At 43.5% G+C, this 19,560-nt stretch overlaps 1 protein-coding gene across 1 annotated transcript in view; it reads left to right on the top strand.

Moving 5' to 3' along the window:
- Positions 1 to 19,560, top strand: part of LOC101347897 (neuronal acetylcholine receptor subunit alpha-7) — a 249,285-nt gene that overhangs the window by 228,324 nt on the left and 1,401 nt on the right. The window contains exons 10-11 of the mRNA XM_004372630.2: positions 6,677 to 7,194; positions 13,797 to 13,801. Coding sequence (XP_004372687.1) covers positions 6,677 to 7,194; position 13,797 — 519 coding nt within the window. The 3' untranslated portion in view covers positions 13,798 to 13,801. The remainder of the gene's footprint in view (positions 1 to 6,676; positions 7,195 to 13,796; positions 13,802 to 19,560) is intronic.

Raw genomic sequence — 19,560 nt, 5'->3', positions numbered from 1 at the left:
GCTCCTCTATCCATTCACAGTTTTAAAACCGCTTCCACATTTTAGGTATCTGTTAGAGCAGCACCCCACTCTCTCAGGACATAATTCAATCCATGACACTTACTAACCTGTAGTGCACAATTTCACATGGGTTTCACCACATCTTCCCCATGTGTATGTTTCTCCTTCTGTTTTTTAAAGACACCAATCATTTAGAATTGGGGCCCACCCTACTCCGATAAGACCTCATGTTAACTGATTAGTTCTGCAAAGACCCTATTTCCAAACAAGGTCACGTACACAGGTACGGGGTTAGGACCTCAACCTATCTTTTTGGAGGACACGGTTGAATCCACAACACTATCCATCTATCTGTTTGAAGTAGGTAATACACCGACATGTTTCAAAAGCTATAATCAAAGTTATCCGTAAGAAAGTCTGGCTCCAACTCCCACCTCTCCCCGTGCTTCCTCAACCGCTGTGCAGAACTGCTTTTAGTGATTCTTGCTTTTCCTTCCCAGAGTTTATTCATGCAAATACCAAAAAAATATAAACAAATATCTTGTTTCTGAAAAGTATTTTACTGATTTTAAAGTAAGAGAATTAAGACATGAAGACACAAAACCATTTTTAATGACCTGGCAGCACTTTACTGCTCCAGAAAAATCTTACTTAAGAGCATATGCTAATTAGTCACCTCTCAGCATAAGAGCATGTTAAAATTGATAGCTGCAAATGAAATAAGAACTTGTGCATCTCTTTCATTATATGTCACACTACATTTTTCTTTTTCTGTGTACTTGAGGCATAAACAACCTCCAAGGAACTTTTATTATTATGATCTGTTGGATGCGGTGGTATTAAGTGACATTTGCACAGCAAGAAATAAGACTGTAACCTAACAGAGGAGGTCATGAGCAGTTTGATAAGTGCCAAGAGGATAATCTCATCTTTTGAGCTGCTTTATCCTTGAAAGCTAAAGATTCAGGCCATGGAGAGTAAAATGGGCTTGGCAGCATGGATCATCTTAGCTTGTGATGTGCTCCAGGAGGTGTGCAGTCCCCACGTGGGAGGAGAAATGTCAGGTCCGTGCTCAGCTCTCCTCTGCTCAGCCCCTCTGGGTTCCGTCTCACTTGGTTCTGGGATGTGCTCCCTCAGACATTCTCATGTTTGGTCCCTGGTTTTTCTGGACCATCTGAGTGTGAGTTGAGCTAAAATCACAGGCGTTTTGAAGAGAACTGTGTAGACCCTTTTATAGATGAGGTTGTAGAAGTCTAAACACATTAAGTGACTTAACTACTTCCTCCCTGTCGTAGTTTCCTGGTGCTGCCATCTCAATGTCACAGGTTTGTGGCTTTAAAGAACAGGAATGTATTTTCTCACAGTTCAGGAGGAAAGAAGTCCAAATTCAGGGCTTGGAAATGGTGATAATCCTTCTTTGTCTGTTTCAGCTTCCAGCAAGTGTGTCAATCCTTGGCTTTCCCAGTCTTGAGATACTTCTGCGTTTGTGTCTGTCTTCAAATACTGTCATCCCCCTGGGCGTGTCTGTTCTGCTGTTTGTATATCTCAGAAGGGATTAGGTTTAGAACAACGATGGTATGACCTTATTAACATAACACAAGGAAAACCTTGTTTCCTAACAGGATCACATCCACAGGTATAGGGGCCAGGATTTCAACACATAGTTTGGGGGGACACAGGTCAATCCATAATGCCCACTGTATGGTCTTGAGTCAATGCACTAATCTCTTTGAGCCTCCTTGTCTGTAAAATGAGGGAATTACACCCTCTTCACAGAGCCCTGTAAGGACTGGCTGAGGTACATGAGCCATGTGCCCTGTGTGGGGCCAAACTTGACCTCGGATTCACATGGGCTCTGGTCCTTGCACCTTCCCAGGCTCCAGAGGTTTGTCCATGATGTTGGACAGGATATACAGAGCGCCACCTGTTGTGTAGAGCATACTGTGGAAGAAAGGGTTATCTTTATAGCTGCACTGAAACTCATCTTTCACTTTTTCTTTTCTCGTCTATCTCCAGAGGTGTTGACTGTACTTATTTTTGATAAGATGTCATAAAAATGAGTACTAAGAAATAAAGTGCTGCCAACTTGAACCTCACAACCTCCTCTCTGCATTTAAACCCATTGCCATCAAGTCGATTACAACTCATAGCAACCCTACAGGACACAGTAGAACTGCCACGTACAGTTTCCAAGGAGCACCTGGTGGATTCAAACTGCTGACCTTTTGGTTAGCAGCCATAGCAGTTAACCACTATGCCACCAGGGTTTCCTCTCTGTACTTACAAATGGGAAAATACCTGTGTGTTGCTGATGAGATTTGCCTATACTCAGAAAACAAAGTTAAAATGAAATGAGTGTCTGGATAATTTCACAGAAAGGGCCCACTTTTCAAGTATATATCTAGAAAATATTGCTTGCAAAAAAATGCTTCAGATTTCTTTCTTTTTTTCGATTAGAAGCAAAACTAGTGTACACCCTCACAGTTAATTCTCTTTCTCTCCTTCCATGAATGTAGGCACTTCGTATTTATAAAACACTCTAAACCAGCAGTCAGCAAACTCTGGCTGTCTGGCCAAATCCAGCCCACTAATGATTTTTGTAAATAAAGTTTTATTGTAACACAGCTAAACCTACTCATTTACATACTGTCTGTGGCCGCTTTGCACTACAGCTGCACAGATGAGTAGTTGCAGCAGAGACCTTCTGGCCCACAAAGCCTAAAATATTTACTGTCTAGCCCTTTACAGAAAGTTTGCCAACCCCTGCTTTAGACTTTTCAGTGTACTTCCCCAAACATCATTTATTCATTGTCCATTGCAGCCTCATGTGTTAGGTTAAAACCAAACCAAGCCAAAGCCGCTGCCATTGAGTCAACTCCGACTCATAGTGACCCTATAGGCAGAGTAGAACTGCCCCAAATTTGCCGGGAACCCTGGGTTCTGCTCAACATGACTCCATCAGGGTCAAAAAGACAGAGACCACGCTGGGGAGAATGAAAGGCAACTTTATTGGTTGGCCAAGCAAGGAGACAGTCAGGGCTGTGTGCCGTCCTAGACTGCCTCGCAGGCAGCCTGTTGAGGCAGCCTGTTGAGGCTGGTTTATACAGGCAGGATCAGCTTCAGAATACAAAATGGCACAGGAGCTGAGTGTTTTAGAATGAGTAAGGATTTTCTAAGGCCCGGGTTTGATTCCCCTCGCAGGAGGAAGTTAGCCATTTTTGTTCATTAGCATGTTAGTTCTCCACCCAGGGGTGGAGAATTTACCATGCATGAGACAGTTAATGAGCTAAAGGTTATCTGGAATGCCAAGATGGGGGACAGGACCGGTTTCAGCCAGCCCGTGGCTGTTTCTCTTCAAGGAGATTCTGAGGAGGAAAAGAAAGAACTCCAGGAAATGGGCTGGGTGAGGGTCTATCTTGAGGCTAAGAATAATGGCTATATGGCTCTAGCCCTATCTTACCATAGTGTTCCCAAGGCTATAAATCTTTACTGAAGCAGATTGCCACATCTTTCTCCCGTGGAGTAGCTGGTGGGTTCGAACCACCGACCTTTTCGTTAGTAGCCGAGCACTTTAACCACTGCACCACCAGGGCTCCCTTTTGAGTTAGGTTAGCGGTTCCTAAACTCTCTTGGCTCATGGTACTGTTGCTGTCCCAGGAATTTTTTTTCAGGAGCTCCTAGGTCAAAAGGAAAACTTAACTTTGTTTATTAAGTAGGCCAATGCAAGGTAATGACTATTTATGCCCTAACAACTCAGCATCTGTAGGGCGCAACACAGCCTCTCAAATTTTGAGGTCACAGTTGAGAACCTACCCCTGTTTTCTCTTCCACGTGTACTTTCTTGATACTTGCTTTTTATCAGGAAAACTGTGAAAACCAGCTTTGCAAAGAAAAGGGATGGAGCAATCTAGGGTTGAAACTGAACTACTTCAAGCGGAGTCCAGTGGATGTCACAGGGTTCCCCTTGAAAATTTAAAGTATCCAAGGGCACCCCTGTAAGTTTGCTGTGGCACTCTGGGGCATCTCACTCAGTTTGGGAACCAGAGAGTCAGGTATTGCTGACCTCTGGGTACAGATGAGGAAGGATCAGAGAGAGAAATTGTCTTTCCCTGTTCACACAGCCCAAGGTCTCTCAGTCAAGACAGACTTCTCTGAGATTTCAGTGTGCCTGCTGCTATTGGCTGGGTTGTGGGCTCGTGGAGAAAAATTCATTCACTCCCAGGGTGGTTTTTTGCACTGGTTTTATTCTTATCTCACATTTGTTTCAAAGTTGTAAACAGATGGCCTTGTTTGCTGTATACAGTCAGTTGGGGAGGCAAGAGAGCCTGTCACCCCTGTGATAACATGAAATAGATCTTGTATTGTGGAATCATCTTCCCCTTGCCTTGGTTTCCTAGTGTCCTAGGGTAAAATTACCACAATGTCATAGTAAAGCAAAAAGGAAGGTTGTATTTGGCATATGTTCAAAAGAGGCAGAAGTGGGAAAACGGACAAGCATGCTGCCAGAGCCATGTCTGCCCGAGGCCAAGGAATATTACAGATCATCAGTATATATAGACATTATAAATGCGTAAAATCATTAAAACCTTCGCCTTTTCACAGATTGACTAAAAACGGCCAAATTGCTGTGAGTCTACGTTTTGAATTGTCTTTCTTAACAATCATTGGTACAGGTTTCAGTAATGACAGTCAGGAAGGTCTTCATTGGTCCAGCAAATACTACTGTTTACCAAACGCTAATAGAAAAAGGTAAGAGTGGAAATTATGTGGGTCTTTTGCGTTCTGTTTGATTAGTTTATGTGAAAGGTTCCCTGAAAGATGTTTTTCAAGATTGTCCTAGTTATTGTCTTTATACCTCAGGGCCCAGTTGATGTGTCCTTGTGAGTCCTCTTGAGTCCAAGTCCAGCTGAGTCACATTCTTCATGCTCAAGGGTAGGGAATAATGGCTCCAATTTTATCTCCTAAATCACTAGTGCTGCTGTAACAGAAATATCAGAAATAGGTGGCTTTAAAGAACCAACATTTATTTTCTCACAGCTCTGGAGGCTAAAAGTCCAAATAGGGTCTCAGTTGATTCCCTCGTTGTTGGTAGCCCCTGGCTTCCTTGCCTCGTAGACGATCCTAACAAGGCATTTGTCTTCCCTGTGTGTGTCTGTATCTGTGTCTAATCTGTTCTTTTTATAACTGAGGAGTGATTGGGTTTAGGACACACCCTGCACTGATACGGCCATGTGAATGTAACAAAGAAAACCCTATTTCCAAGTGGATCACATCCAGAGGATGTTGTTGTTGTTGATGATGTTAGGTTCCATCTAGTCATTTCTGACTCACAGTGACCCTATGTACAGCAGAACAAAACACTGCCTGGTCCCGCGCCATCCTCACAATCGTTGCTATGCTTGAGCTCGTTGCAACCACTGTGTCAGTCTATTTCATTGACAGTCTTCCTCTCTTTCACTGACCCTCTACTTTACCAAGTATAATGTCCTTTTCCAGGGACTAGTCCCTTCTGATAACATGTCCAACGTACATGAGACTAAGTCTCACCATCTTCACCTCTAAGGAGCATTCTGGTTGTACTTCTTCTGGCATTCCATTGTATATCAAATAGTGTAATTCAAAGGCATGAATTCTTCTTTGGTCTTCCTTACTCACTGTCCAGCTTTCCCATGCGTACGAGACGATTGAAAATACCATGGCTTGAGTCAGGTACACCTTAGTCCTCAAAGTAACATCTTTGCTTTTCAACACTTTAAAGAGGTCTTTTGCAGCAGATTTTCCCAGTGCAATGTGTTGTTTGATTTCTTGACTGCTGCTTGCATGGGCATTGATTGTGGATCCAAGTAAAATGAAATCCTTGACAACTTCAAGGATTTTCTCCATTTATCATGATGTTGCTTATTGGTCCAGTTGTGAGGATTTTTGTTTCCTTTATGTTGAGTTGTAATCCATACTGAAGGCTGTGGTCTTTGATCTTCATCAGTAAGTGCTTCAAGTCGTCTTCACTTTCAGCAAGCAAGGTTGTGTCATCTGCATAACGCAGGTTGTTAATGAGTCTTCCCCCAATCCTGATGCCCCTTTCTTCTTCATGTAGTCCAACTTCTCCGATTATTTGCTCAGAATACAGATCGAATAAGTATGATGAAAGGATCCAACTGTGAAACACACTTTTCCTGATTTTAAACCATGTAGTATCCCCTTGTTCTGTTCCAGTGACTGCCTCTTGGTCTATGTACAGGCTCCTTACGAACACAATTAATTGTTCTGGAATTTCCATTCGTCTCGATGTTATCCGTAATTTGTTATGATCCATGCAGTCAAATGCCTTTGCATAGTCAATAAAACAGAGGTAAAAATCTTTTTGGAACTCTCTGTTTTCAGTCGAGATCTATCTGACATCAGAATGACATCCTTCATTCCGTGTCCTCTTCTGAATCCAGCTTGAATTTCTGGCAGTTCCCTATCGATGTAGTGCTGCAACCAATTTTGAAGTATCATTAGCAAGATTTTACTGCTTGTGCTATTAATGAATAGGGGTTATAGTTCCAGCACATATTTTGGGGGACACAATTCAATCCATAGCACCCCTATTGGTAGGTGTGCTTCTCTCACGTGGCTGTTGGGATCAGCTAATGCTCGCTTCTTGGCTGCGCCTAACTCTCTTTTGTTTCCGCAGACCAGAGTCATCCTCCTGAACTGGTGTGCCTGGTTTCTGCGCATGAAAAGGCCGGGGGAGGACAAGGTGCGCCCTGCCTGCCAGCACAAGCAGCGCCGCTGTAGCCTGGCCAGCGTGGAGATGAATGCCATGACTGGGCCACCCACCAGCAATGGGAACCTGCTCTACATTGGCTTCCGTGGCTTGGACACTGTGCACTGTGCCCCGACACCTGACTCTGGGGTCGTGTGTGGCCGCATGGCCTGCTCGCCCACACATGATGAGCACCTCCTGCACGGTGGGCAGCCTGCTGAAGGTGACCTGGACCTGGCCAAGATCTTGGAGGAGGTCCGCTACATTGCCAGCCGCTTCCGATGCCAGGATGAGAGTGAGGCCATCTGCAGCGAGTGGAAGTTTGCGGCCTGCGTGGTCGACCGCCTCTGCCTCATGGCCTTCTCCGTCTTCACCATCATCTGCACCATTGGCATCCTGATGTCTGCTCCCAACTTTGTTGAGGCCGTGTCCAAAGATTTTGCTTAGTACACAGATAGGAGATTTCTTGGGCTACATGAGAATCTGGGGTGCTGGTTGCACAGCAGGATTAAACCCACACTTGACCACTCACGTGTGCTTTTATTGCTGCTTATTGATCATGCTGGTTACAGTTTTGTCGTTACTTCTCAGATGGGTTAATTGATACCCTGAAGTGTCCTTGGACCACTGAAAGGTTGTTTGTCAATTCCCCAATTTCTGGTGGGCCCTTCAGAGGTTCCAGGTAGCTAATGCCTGCCAGGGAGGCCTGTGCCTTGGTTTTGCATGCCTGCATGTCACGTGTCACAAAGGCCTACATGAGAATTCAACATATGCTTTTGCCTGTATACAAACCTAGACTGAAAAAAATTATAATAATAAACAGCCAAACTCACTAAATCCATTCACATAATTGACTGGTGAAAGGAGCAATGACAACAGCAAGTACAACAAAAAACCCTAAGACTAAAAATGTGTCTTCTGGTTTTTCTGCAATTCCACTTTTTTCCCTGTCTACCAAAGATATTTTGTACAGAGAAACAGTTTTACACTGTTTCTACATAAAAAACAAACAAAAAATACATAATTAATTCATCTTGCAAACAATGTTTTTTACCAGCCTGTCTAATTCCTGCAAATCTACCCTGTCAAGGGGAGGGATATAGGTTTGTGCTGATTCCCCTGAGTCAGACGCTTGTGTGGATCCCAGATGAGTCCCATGCTTTTTGTGCTGCCCTGGGACACTGGGAAGTTGCATGAGTCTGCTCTGTTCTGCAAAACTCAAAGGATAAGTAGAGTCCTATTAGAATTACCAGCCCAAATAATTGCTAAAGCTACATTAACCATTTATGTGCTTTTTATAAAATAATGCATAGATGCTCCAAACATGTTGAGGTTGACTAGTCTTAGAAATGTGTGGTCCGTACAAATGCAAAATCAAGTGAGAGTATCCCTTAGATTTTTCCTCCATGTGTCAGAGTAGAGTGTGGGGGTACCTCTTCTGGCTCCCTGGATGGCAGGAGCTGGGGCAGCGACAGCTTTCCTGGAAGTCCGGTCAGTAGCAGTCAGCAGGGAGGGGTCGGCAGGCTACCAGTGGCTGCCCAGCCAGGAACGTGGGGTTCTGGCTTGGGGGGATTTGCCCACCACACCCTGTCTACCCTAGCCTCAGCCCAGAAAGCCGGCTCAGGGTCAATGGGTAGACTCACTGGGAGCGTGTGTTTTGAAGACAAAGGAAACATTGATTTTTAACCTTCAGTGAGAACACAGTTCTTGGCCCAGGTTATCTTGCTGACAGTAGTCACTTTGCCTCTTCCCATTCTTCTTATTTTTTAACGAGAGCAGAGAGTAATTCTTCAAGGCAATCTCTTCTGTTGTGTTGTGTCATCTAGCAACTGCTCAGAGCTCAAAACAGCAGAAGGCTTCTTAGCTCCTAGGGTTTTTAATCTGCTTCTAACACCTGAGATGGGTACATCAGGAGGGAAGATCGGTTAGACTCTCAGAACAGAAGAATTGCGTATATTTCTCCATCCATTTATTTCACTCGTGTGGGTAGTGCACATGAATTCCTTTGCACTAAATAAAGATGGAGTTTTGTGGTGTGTGTGTGTGTGTGTGTGTGTGTGTGTGTGTGCGTGTGTGTGTGATATAAGAGAGGAGGCCTAGAGGAACTTCTTTACAAGATTGATAAAAGGGCATTTCAGCAACAGCCTTTTGGGGCAGGGTCAGCCTCAGAGTTCACCCATTCTACATAGTATGGATGAGGGATGTACAATAGTTTCTTTGTTTTCTATTACAGTGTCCTTAGAATCAAGTAGAAGCGTTTTCATACATAAAGAGATGGCTTCATTTCTAATGGTTACCAAAAATTGATCCCTACCACATTTTTGCTTAACAAAAAACTTTTCTGGTTTTGTATTTTATATGGAAAAAATATAAAAAGCAGACAACAGCAGTTCATGTTTTGACCACCAAGTAACTACTCTGTCATTTAAATAATAATAAGGAACAGATATAGACATAGTTAGAAAAGTGTGAATGGCTAAAAAAACAGTCTCCTACACTTCCTGTCTTCTCTCTTCTCAGGGGACACTGGTGAGCTTCTTGGGTACACTTCCAGAAAGGAGAGGAGAGAGGCAGAAAGAATGAGGGAGGGAGGGAGGGAGGCATCCTTTTCTTGCACTCAAGCTCTGCACAACACTCTGCACCTTGCTTTCTTCATTTAGTGTTTCATCTTAGAGATCTTTCTGTAGGAGCATATAAATATCTACCTCATTCTTCTTAATAGCTGCTTAGCATTCCATTGCCTCAATGGACCATATTTTATTGATCTTTTACTGCTGAATATATGAAATATTCCCAGTTTTTATACATGAACCTATAATTAGCATCCTTGTACATATATCTCGGCATACTCTCTTGACTGTGTCTTGGAATAAATTGTGACTTGGAAATGCTAGATTGAAGGTTATGTGCATTAAAAATTTTGATAGGTATTTCCAGATGGTCCTTGAAAAACCCACCAAGAGTACAATGAACAGGTGTATTTCTTGACTTTCTCAGCACTAAGTATTATCAGATTTAATTTTTTCCCCATCTGATTGGTGAAATATGATATTGCATTAGTATTCTGATTTTAGTTCCTTTAATTATGAGTGAGTTTGAACATTCTTTCAAATGCTTTTTGGTAATTGTATTTTTTATAAATTTATGTCTTTTACACAATTTCAATTGGGTTATTTGGCTTTTTTCTTAATTTGCCTGTGCACTCTGGACCTTTCTTTTATCTTGAAAATATTTTTTATTTTCATTTGTCCTTTAATGTTATTTATTAATCTGCTTATTTATTGGCATACAGAAAGTTGTAATTTTTATGTTGTCAATTTGTATTTTTCCTTTGTAGATCCTGGGATTTGCTTCCAGTTTATAAGGCATTCCCCACTCTGAGAATATAAATAAATGTACTCATATTTTCTTCTAAAACTTTCATGGTTTCATTTGTTTACTTTCACATATTCTAACTCTCTGGAACTCATTTATTATAGGAGATGGAGGCAAAAATCCATCTTATTTTCTCCAAACGATAGATCAGTTGTGCCAACAAGGCATATGATAGTGCATTTCTATAAGACATTTGTAATTATTCCCCACTTATCAAAATGCCACCTTATTTGTGAATTAAGTTCCGTTAAGCATTTGGGAGTATTTCTGTTCTATAAATGCTTTGTTTACTGTAGCTTTATTCATATTCTGTAGCTTTATTCATATTAATATTTGATACTTTAAAGTCGATGCTACCCTCAAAACACACACATTCACACAGGAACTTTTTTGATTGGGTTCACAATGAATTTATAGATTAATACAGGGAAAAACTGACATTTTTAAATAACTGAATCTTCTTATACAAGACCACTGTAATCTGGACTTTTATTCAGTCTAATTTTATGTCACTCAGTGGAGTTTTATGGTTCAGACGGGTCCTATACATTTCTCATTTATTTGCAGGTGTTTTATCATTCTGGCTACAATTTTCAGTGGAATCATTTATTTTCTAACTGGGTGTATGGGAAAGCAGTTTATCTGTATATACTAGTGTCATAATCAGCCACCATAATGGGGATTTCTTATTGTTCTACCATCTTCTGTTGCCTCCTCCTTTCCAATATTTCCCTTCTCCTTTATCGTAGCCAATTGTATCGAACTACCATTTTGAGAACAGCGTTACTGAATAGTGGGTGGTTCAGGAGGCTGACTTGTCTTGTTCTTGACATTAATGGGATGTTTGAATGTCTCACCATTTAACTTGTATGAAGACATGTATTTTCTTTGTCATAACAAAAAAGTATCCTAACTATTCTCTGTTAGGCTTTTGGGGAAAAATTTCAAGTTGGTGTTAGGCTTTTGTGAAAGCCTTTTCAATATCCATGGAGATGATATGGTTTCCCCCTTTGCTCAAGTCATATATTTTATTAATAGATTCCTTAAGGCAAAACTGCTATTACATTCCTGAGGTGACTCCTATTTGGTTTTAGGATTTTTGCTGCCAATACTCATATTGAGATTTACAATTCTTCAGCTTACTTTTTTGTGCTATTTCTCCAGTTATTTTTTAAAAATTTTATGCTGACTGAAAAAATGGAAACAAACAAACAAATCTTGATGTTCTGCAACCTTTTGCTTGGTCTGAGAATTATCTTCTACTTAAGAGGAAAGGGAGTCCCTGGTGGTGTAAACAGTTAAGCACTTGGCAACCTAAGTTGCCAATTCAAATCCACCCAGCGGTGCATCTGAAGAAAAGCCTGGTGACCTGCTTCCAGAAAGCCACAGCCTTTGAAAAAACCTGTGGATCACAGTTCTACTCTGACACACATCAGGCCACCATGAGTCTGAATTGACTTGGCAACTTTTTTCTTTTTTTTTTTTAGTGTAAAACGACTCAAAGACTCAGTGGAAGGCTGTGTGGGAGGCACTGGTGCAGGTCAGGCCCTGGAGCACTGCTGGAGTTGTTTGCGGTTGCATATTTTCCTAGAAAATTACTTTCCATCCAGATTTCCTTATGTTTGCATAGTTGTACAATACAGGCTAAGAATTTAGCCTCTTTTCAATTTCCTCTGTGTTGTTTTTCTCCCTTTTTTGTTTCTAATTATGTGTATTTCTACTTTCTTCTCTTTTTATCAATTTGGCTTTGCAGTGGTTTTACTTTTAGATTTTCAGCACCTGACTCTTAGACTTACTGCTTGGGAAGTTGGCTGCCAGCTGCTGGTGCCCTCACTGAGCAGACCCAGACTTCCAGGTGAGGGCAGAAAGGAGTTTAAGCTGCAGCTGCTGGGGTGCTGCCGTCTCTTGCAGGTTCCACGGCCATGAGACGGCGCTACCCTTCCCTCCATAGGGATACCTGTGGGTTACACCCTGAAGGCAGCCCAGGTGTGTCATCTCACTCACTGTGACCGTCAGTTGTTAGGTGCCATAAGGTCGGTTCCTATCATAGCAACCCCATACACAACAGAACAAAACACTGCCCGGTCCTGCACCATCCTCACAATCATTGCTATGTTTGAGCCCATTGTTGCAGTTACTGTGTCAATCCATCTTGTTGAGGGTCTTCCTCTCCTTTGCTGACCCTCTACCAAACATGATGTCCTCTAGGGACTAGCCCCTCCTGATAACATGTCCAAAGTACGTGAGACGAAGTCTCACCATCCTTACTTTTGGGAACAATGTATTCTCTACTATTTGTAATATTTATAATTATCGAGGGTTTTTTTTTTTAGGCCTAGTATATGATCAGTTTGTGTGAGTCCTTCCAGAGTAAGCCTAGATCTACATCTGGGGGTCCTGTCCTATTAGTGAGAGCACTGTTCCCCCTTCCCAACTTCCTTCCCTCCTTACTGCTTTGGTCTACTGGCTCAGCCAGAGCCTGGCAGGAGGGGCCTACATCCTAATCAGTGGTAATTCTCTGGGAGATTTTATGTGTAATTGATGTGTCTTATTGCTCTATAGTTCCTGTGGTATTCGTAAACTTTTCCTCTGTATCAGTAATTTCATTTTTTGGCGTAGTCAGTCTATTCTCTTCCTTACTGTTTCCAGGTTTTTAAAAATTTTTTTTAAAAATTTTTTAGTGTGTTCTACTGCAATAGTGTTATTTTGATCCTTCATTTGTTTTTAAAGCCCTGCAATTTCCTTTTGATTTTATTATTCTAGTTTTATCCTTTAGATTTTATTTTATTGAAATTTCTCATTAACTGAGACTAGAAACTCAACATCCTGACACTGCTTTTATTTACCCAAATGTATTTTTCCTGACTACCTTGGGAATGTCAGGGGAATGGAGAACAGTGCCTTGTCTTCCAATATCTGGAATGAAAGGGACCCGTGGCTTGACCACTATCGTTTTAGCTTCAGGGTAGGACTTTTGTCACTAGTAGGCGCTGTCTTCATTAGCTGTCAATTAAAGTTTTTGGCTGAAACTGTTTTGCTTTTCAAGGGTTAATTCTTCAATACCATGATTCTTGAGATACCTGTGGTCCCTAAAACTGCTTTTTGTTGGGGGCGAGGGTGGAATCAGCTGAGGACAAATGTTCTGAGGGCCACACAGACAGAACTCCCCATGAAGTGTTGTAAGACTGTGTCAAGGCACCACAGGAAGAATAACCTCAGGTGGCTGGTGATCAGCAGCCCCTCCCTACAGCACCTTATGGCTTGCACGAACGTCCCGCACTCTCTCCCTCTACAGAGTGTCTGGTGCAGTGATTAAAAACCACTGCCTCAGGTCAGCAGCCTTCACCCCAGAACCCAACTCTGCCTACACTGAGTGACCTCAAGTACCCCATTCACCTTCTCTAGATCCCTGTTTCCTCCTCTTTCAAGAGGAAGGCGTGAATAACAGTACCTGCTGAGACAAAGTCTAGGGTAGAGGCTGGAATGCAGAAGCACTCAGAAAACATCAGCCAGATATATTCTTGTTTTTAAAGGCTTTATGACAAACAAACTTCCAGCCTTGTCATGACATTCATTTCTAGTTGAACAGAAGCTTCATTGTCAAACTCCTCCTGCCACCATTGACAATGAATCGGTAACACATTCTCTAGTGAGAAAAGCAAAGCTGGTAGAGACCATGTTAGTTGTCTCTTCCTTCGAGATATTTTCTGGGATCCAGATACTGAAGAGCGCATGTTAAGAATCAAGTTATACATCAGAGAGGTGCTTTGGCAATGAAGTCCTGGAAAGAAGGGAGGAAATGTCACACATGAAAGGCACTAAAAACCATGCCTATGATGAATGTCTGTTGGATGCCTACTATGAGGTAGACACATTCAGAGATGAAAAGGGGGAGAACTATCCCCAGTGGAGCTTAGGCCTAGTAGACAGCCTGGTGGACTAGTAAGTACACAATGACACAGTGATATAGGGTATCTTAGTCTCCTAGGACTACTTAACAAAATGCTACAAACTGGATGTTTTATAAGAAGAGAAGTTTATTGTCTCACAGTTCTGGGTATTAGGAGTCAAATTCAGTGTGTGGGCTGGGCCGTGCTCCCTCTGAAGGCTCACGGGGAAGATCCTTCCTTGTCTCTCAGGCTTTCCTTGGCCTGCAGCTGCAGCATCACTCCATCACCACACAGCCATTCTTCCGCTGTCTGTCTCTCTGTGTCTCTTCTTTTTTTATAATGACATCACTCATATTGGATTAGGAACCACCCTACTTTATTATGACCTCAAGTGAACTTAACTGGTAAATATTCAAAGACCCTCAGATCACATTTATAGGTGCTAAGTGTTAGGACTTCAACATAAACTTTGCGGTACAAATTCAATCCATAACACAGGGTGAGTATGACAAGAGGTGATGATCTGGGACCATGGGGCAGAGATAACAGGGTCATGCAAGTCCCCCCAGAAGCATCCACGGACTGCCTGGCTGGGAAGCATGAATGGCAGTTAAACCAATGAGGAGAGTTGGAGTGGGCAAGGGTGGGCAGGGACAGTAGTGTGACACAGCCCACTGTCCAGATGTGTTACCACAGCATGGAGCTGAACATGGAAGATGACCCTCAAAGGGTCACTGGGTCAGGATTCTAAGTTGTTTCCCCTAAGAGCAATGGGAGCCATTCAAGGTTTTAAGTAGGGTGTGGCATAATCCTTTTTGTCTTAGGTTCTTGAAAAAATACTGTGGGTATAGTATATTTTTCCCTCCCTTCACAGATAATGGGCCCTAGAGGGCATTTGTTGAGTGTTTTGATGGGAGACTGAACAAGTTGAAACCAGGAACTCAATTCCTTTAAGGTGGTGTCCTTAAAGTGACATCTTTGCTTTTTAACACTTTAAAGAGGTCTTTTGCAGCAGATTTGCCCAATGCAATGCATCATTTGATTTCTTGACTGCTGCTTCCATGGGTGTTGATTGTGGATCCAAGTAAAATGGAATCCTTGACTACTTCAAGGCTCAGATAAGATGTAGAAATGAGGCCAGAAATGTGAACATAGAAAGAGTGATCAACGAGGTAGAAGATGATGGCAAGTACAATAATCACCATAAATCAAAATCCCTACTTTCTACCTCTCTGCTCTGACACCAGAGGATACGCAGCACATGTCCCTCTAACCGTAACCACCCAGAGCTAGGTTAGATCTCACAAGTGAAAGGACACAGTCCCTCAGACTGCCAAGTAGGACCAAGACTTCAGATGTCAGCCACAAGTGCAGGAGTCCCCAGGGTCCCCTTCACATATGACCTGCTGGCTACAAATTCAGGGGTCCCTCTACCTCTCAGGATGACAGCTATGATCTCAGGGGTCCCCAGGGCCCCCCTCTCACCATGACAGCCATGATCTCAGGGGTTCCCAACCCCATCACTTCTGACCTGCTGGCTCCCACTACTCCCTTGAGTTCAATGATTCACTGGAATGACTCACAAAGCTCACAGTCAGAAAGCGCTGTACCCACGATTCCTGCTTTGTTATTAAGGATGTAGGTCGGGATTAGCATAGAGAAGAGGCACACAGGGTGAGGTCTGGGAGGATTCTCATGCAGAGCTTCCATGTTCCAAAAGGGATGCGCTACCTGCCCATGTGCATCAAGGTCTTTCACCAACCAGGAAGCCCATGGAGATTCTGTGTCCAAAGCTTTTATTGGGGGTCTCACTATGTAATGCAAACTCCAGCCCCTCTCCCCTGATGTCGAGCAACATCACAAGGTGATCTCGTGGTATTATGTGATGGGTCTTTCTGCCCTGGCCAGCCCTACTCCAGAGTCACCTCATCACCTCACTGGCATGACCTATTAGTTAGGTGGGGTCGGGAGTCCCAACCAAAAAACAAACTAGGTGCTGTGGAATTGACTCCAACTCATGGCAACCCCACGTGTGTCCATTGTGCTCCACTGGGTTTTCAATGGCTGATTTTTTGGAGGTACGTCACAGGCCTTTCTTCCAAGGTGCCTCTGGGTGGACTTGAACCACCTACCTTTTCGTTAGCAGCTGAGTGCTGTAACTGTTTGTGCCACCCATAGACTTAAATTCCAAAGTTGTTTTAGAGATTATCTCTCAGAAACCCAATGCAAAGACCAAATTCTTTGGGTAAGGTTAACATCAACCCCACAGTGGTCGACTGCTAAATGGAGTTAAAAAAAGAGCTCTAAGGTGTAACAGAGGGAGCAACTAGAGAAAGCAGCTGCCCAGCCTGACAGGGAGAAAAGGGTTGAGATTTCTATTTCTTCATTTGTTTCAAGAGAAAATGTCATTGATTGTTGAAGCATTTTTATAACAGCTACTTTAAAATCCTTGTCAGAGGTTCCATATCTCGTTCATATTGGTGCTGGTGTCAGCTGATAGTCTTCTCTCATTCAAGGTGTGATTTTCTTGGTTCTTGGTATGATGGGTGATTTTCAATGTGTCCTGGACACTGTGTCTATTATGCCAGAAGACTCTAGGACCTACTTAATTCTTTTATTCTTATAGGCAGTCACTGTGTTTAGGTTTAGCACACAGGGCCTGGCTTATTTTGTGGACTATTTTCTAATGACAGTTTAATTTTCAGTCTTTGCAGCGCTATTTTGGTCAGCTTGGTTTCTCAGGTGTCTCACTGGCCTGAGGGGCTGAAGGGGTTTCCCCGTGCCTGTGGGCCCATCTCCCAGGGGACGGGGAGGCTTATGCCCACTGGATAAAGAGGCTTCCCTGAGCTGAAAGCTTCTGGTGGAGGGTCCCCCTGTGGGTAACTCCCCACCCTGCTCTTTCTCTGCTGGGGAGGGGAGCCTCGTGAGTAAGGACAGTGCTGCTCATGGCCGCTTATTGTTGGCAAGGCTCCGGCCCCATCCCTCTTCCTTCTGGTTGGGCTCGCCCACCCAGTGTTGTCAGAGGGAACGCGTTTCATCCAGGGGAGAATAGCCCACCTAGCTGCCTTCTGTTGCTGGGCTGGGTCGGAAACACTTGGTCTGGGTCCTCCTCCTTCAGGGGTAGGGGAAGGCAAAACTCTTACCTCCTGTGTTGTTCTCCAGCCTTGGGGTCCCAAACTAGCTCCCCTTCTTCTTACCACCTTCCAGAGTCCTCCTCTGGTTATCTCTTGAGTTTATTTCCAGTTCTATAATTGGGCTTTGGAGTCCCTGGGTGGTGCAAACAGTTAACACGCTTGGCTGCTAACTGAAAAGTTGTAGGTGCGGATCTGCCCAGAGACACCTTGGAAGAAAGGCCTGGCAATCTACTTCTGAAAAATCAGCCATTGAAAACCTTACAGAAGACAGCTCTACTCTAACACACATGAGGTCACCCGGAGTCTGAGTCGACTCCTTGGCAGCTGGTTACTGGTATGATTTTACAGAGAACAGCAGGGAGCAATGTGTCCGCCCACCTCGTAAGGACCTGAAGTAAGGGGTGGCATCCTCCACCTTGGACAGGAACCGTCCTTGCTGGAGGAGGCTGCACTGTGCCCAGAAAGTGGGGCCATTGGGGAACAGCTCGTGGAATAAAGGACATTTTAAGATGTTGGCTAGATATTGGTGGAGACAGATGGACAGCCCAGCTAAGGGGAATGCCGTGAGTGGGGCCACTGAAGTGGTAGGCACCTGGCACGTTTGGGGATGGGAGGTGCCTAGACAGAGGATGAACACAGCCTCTGTTTCTGCTGGGAAGGCCTCTGGGGGCTGCAGCACTGCCATGTACATGTTTGGATGTTGCATACTGTGAGCAGTCTTTAGCCCAAGACTCCTTATTAATTTTCCATTCTTCACCCCATGATTTGAAATATTGTATCGAATTGCTTTAACTTGATACTATAGTAATATTTGAAGTATGATAAGGTCAAAAGAGAATAAAGAGCGGGAGGTTGGAAACGTTTTTAAATTTATTATACTCACAGTCCCTGGTATTCACAGCACTCCACCAGACGACAGCCCCTGGTGTTCACAGCACTCCACCACGCGGGACCACTAAGGAAGAGGGTGTTTGCACCAGGGACAGAGTAACAACAAACTGTAGTTGTACGAGACAGCTTATATATGACAACCAGGGTGTGGTTAGCTAGGTTTCACAGGCTTTCTGGGGACTGGATATTTTGAATAAATCTCCAGACTCAGGGGCATAGAGGTTGCCCCTAGTTGTTGGGTACCTGGCTCTGGGGCGATTAGGGCAGGTGCATAGTGGCCCCAGACTGTGAGAACCCAGTAGGGGTGTTGTTGGAGTGTGGACATAATCAGCTGCTCATGAAGGGGAACTGACCGGCTTCTAGACAGAGCCTCAAACTGGGTCAAGATGGTATTTATGAAATATTATATTACACAAGTTAACTATTTTCCAGGGTTTTAAAAGAAATAAATTTAAAGACACATTCGATAACAATCTTGCAATAAACAATATAACAATATTACAGCAAGTAGTACTAAACTTAGTCATATTTTGAACTGACTTTTTTGTACTCTTATGAGAACAAGGAAAGTAACCCCCAACATGCAGGAGCGGGCCTGGCACTCATGGCTGGGCCTCGGGGCTCTCCTCTCCTGGTGATGCAAAAATTTCCCAGAATATCAGCGTCAGGCAAGGCCACTCTGTGGCCATGGTAGATCGAGACAAGAATGAACTCACTTGTGGCTGAACACAGACAAAGCATGAACATTGTCAAACTATAAAATTGACTAAGCATGCCCTTTTCCCAGCTGGTATGAGTGACTGCTACTGCTTTGGCAATTAAGACTGCTGCTTCAATCTAGTCTTCCCTCCTTCTAGATGAGATGTATTCAGATACCCAATCATAGCATCAGCCTGCTTCCTGTCAGCATCCAATTCAGAGCAAAGCCCACTTTCTGGACCCCTTTCAAAATCACCCAACACAAGCCCAACTCCTACACTAAGTCCTATCTAACACCCTCTAAGCCACTCCACTGTCCCAGAGGTGGACATGGTATGTGCTCTCAACAAGTAATAAACTCAAAGTATTCAACTGCACGTGTTCCTGGGGCACTATCTCAGTCATCTAGTGCTACTATAACAGAAATAGCACAAGTGGATGGCTTCAACAAACAGACGTTTATTCTCTCGCAGTCTAGGGGGCTACAAGTCCAAATTCAGGACGTCACCTCCAGGGGAAGGCTCTTTCTCTGTCAGCTCTGGAGGAAGGTCCTTGTCATCAGTCTTCACCTGGACTAGGAGATTCTCAGGCACAGGTACCCTAGGTCCAAAGGACATGTTCTCCTCCTTATTGCTTTCTTGGTGGTATGAGGTTCCCCATGTCTCTCTGCTCACTCCTATCTTCTATATCTCAAAAGAGATTGGCTCAAGACACAACCCTATCTTGTAGATTGAGTCCTGCCTCAGCATAACTGCCACTAATCCTATATCATCAACATCATAGAGATACGATTTACAAAACAGAGGAAAATCACATCAGATAA

Source organism: Trichechus manatus, unplaced genomic scaffold, assembly GCF_000243295.1.
Source record: "Trichechus manatus latirostris isolate Lorelei unplaced genomic scaffold, TriManLat1.0 scaffold00019, whole genome shotgun sequence".
Taxonomy (NCBI): Eukaryota; Metazoa; Chordata; class Mammalia; order Sirenia; family Trichechidae; genus Trichechus; species Trichechus manatus.
Note: the sequence above shows the minus strand (reverse complement) of the source record. Positions and strands in the feature narration are given on the sequence as shown.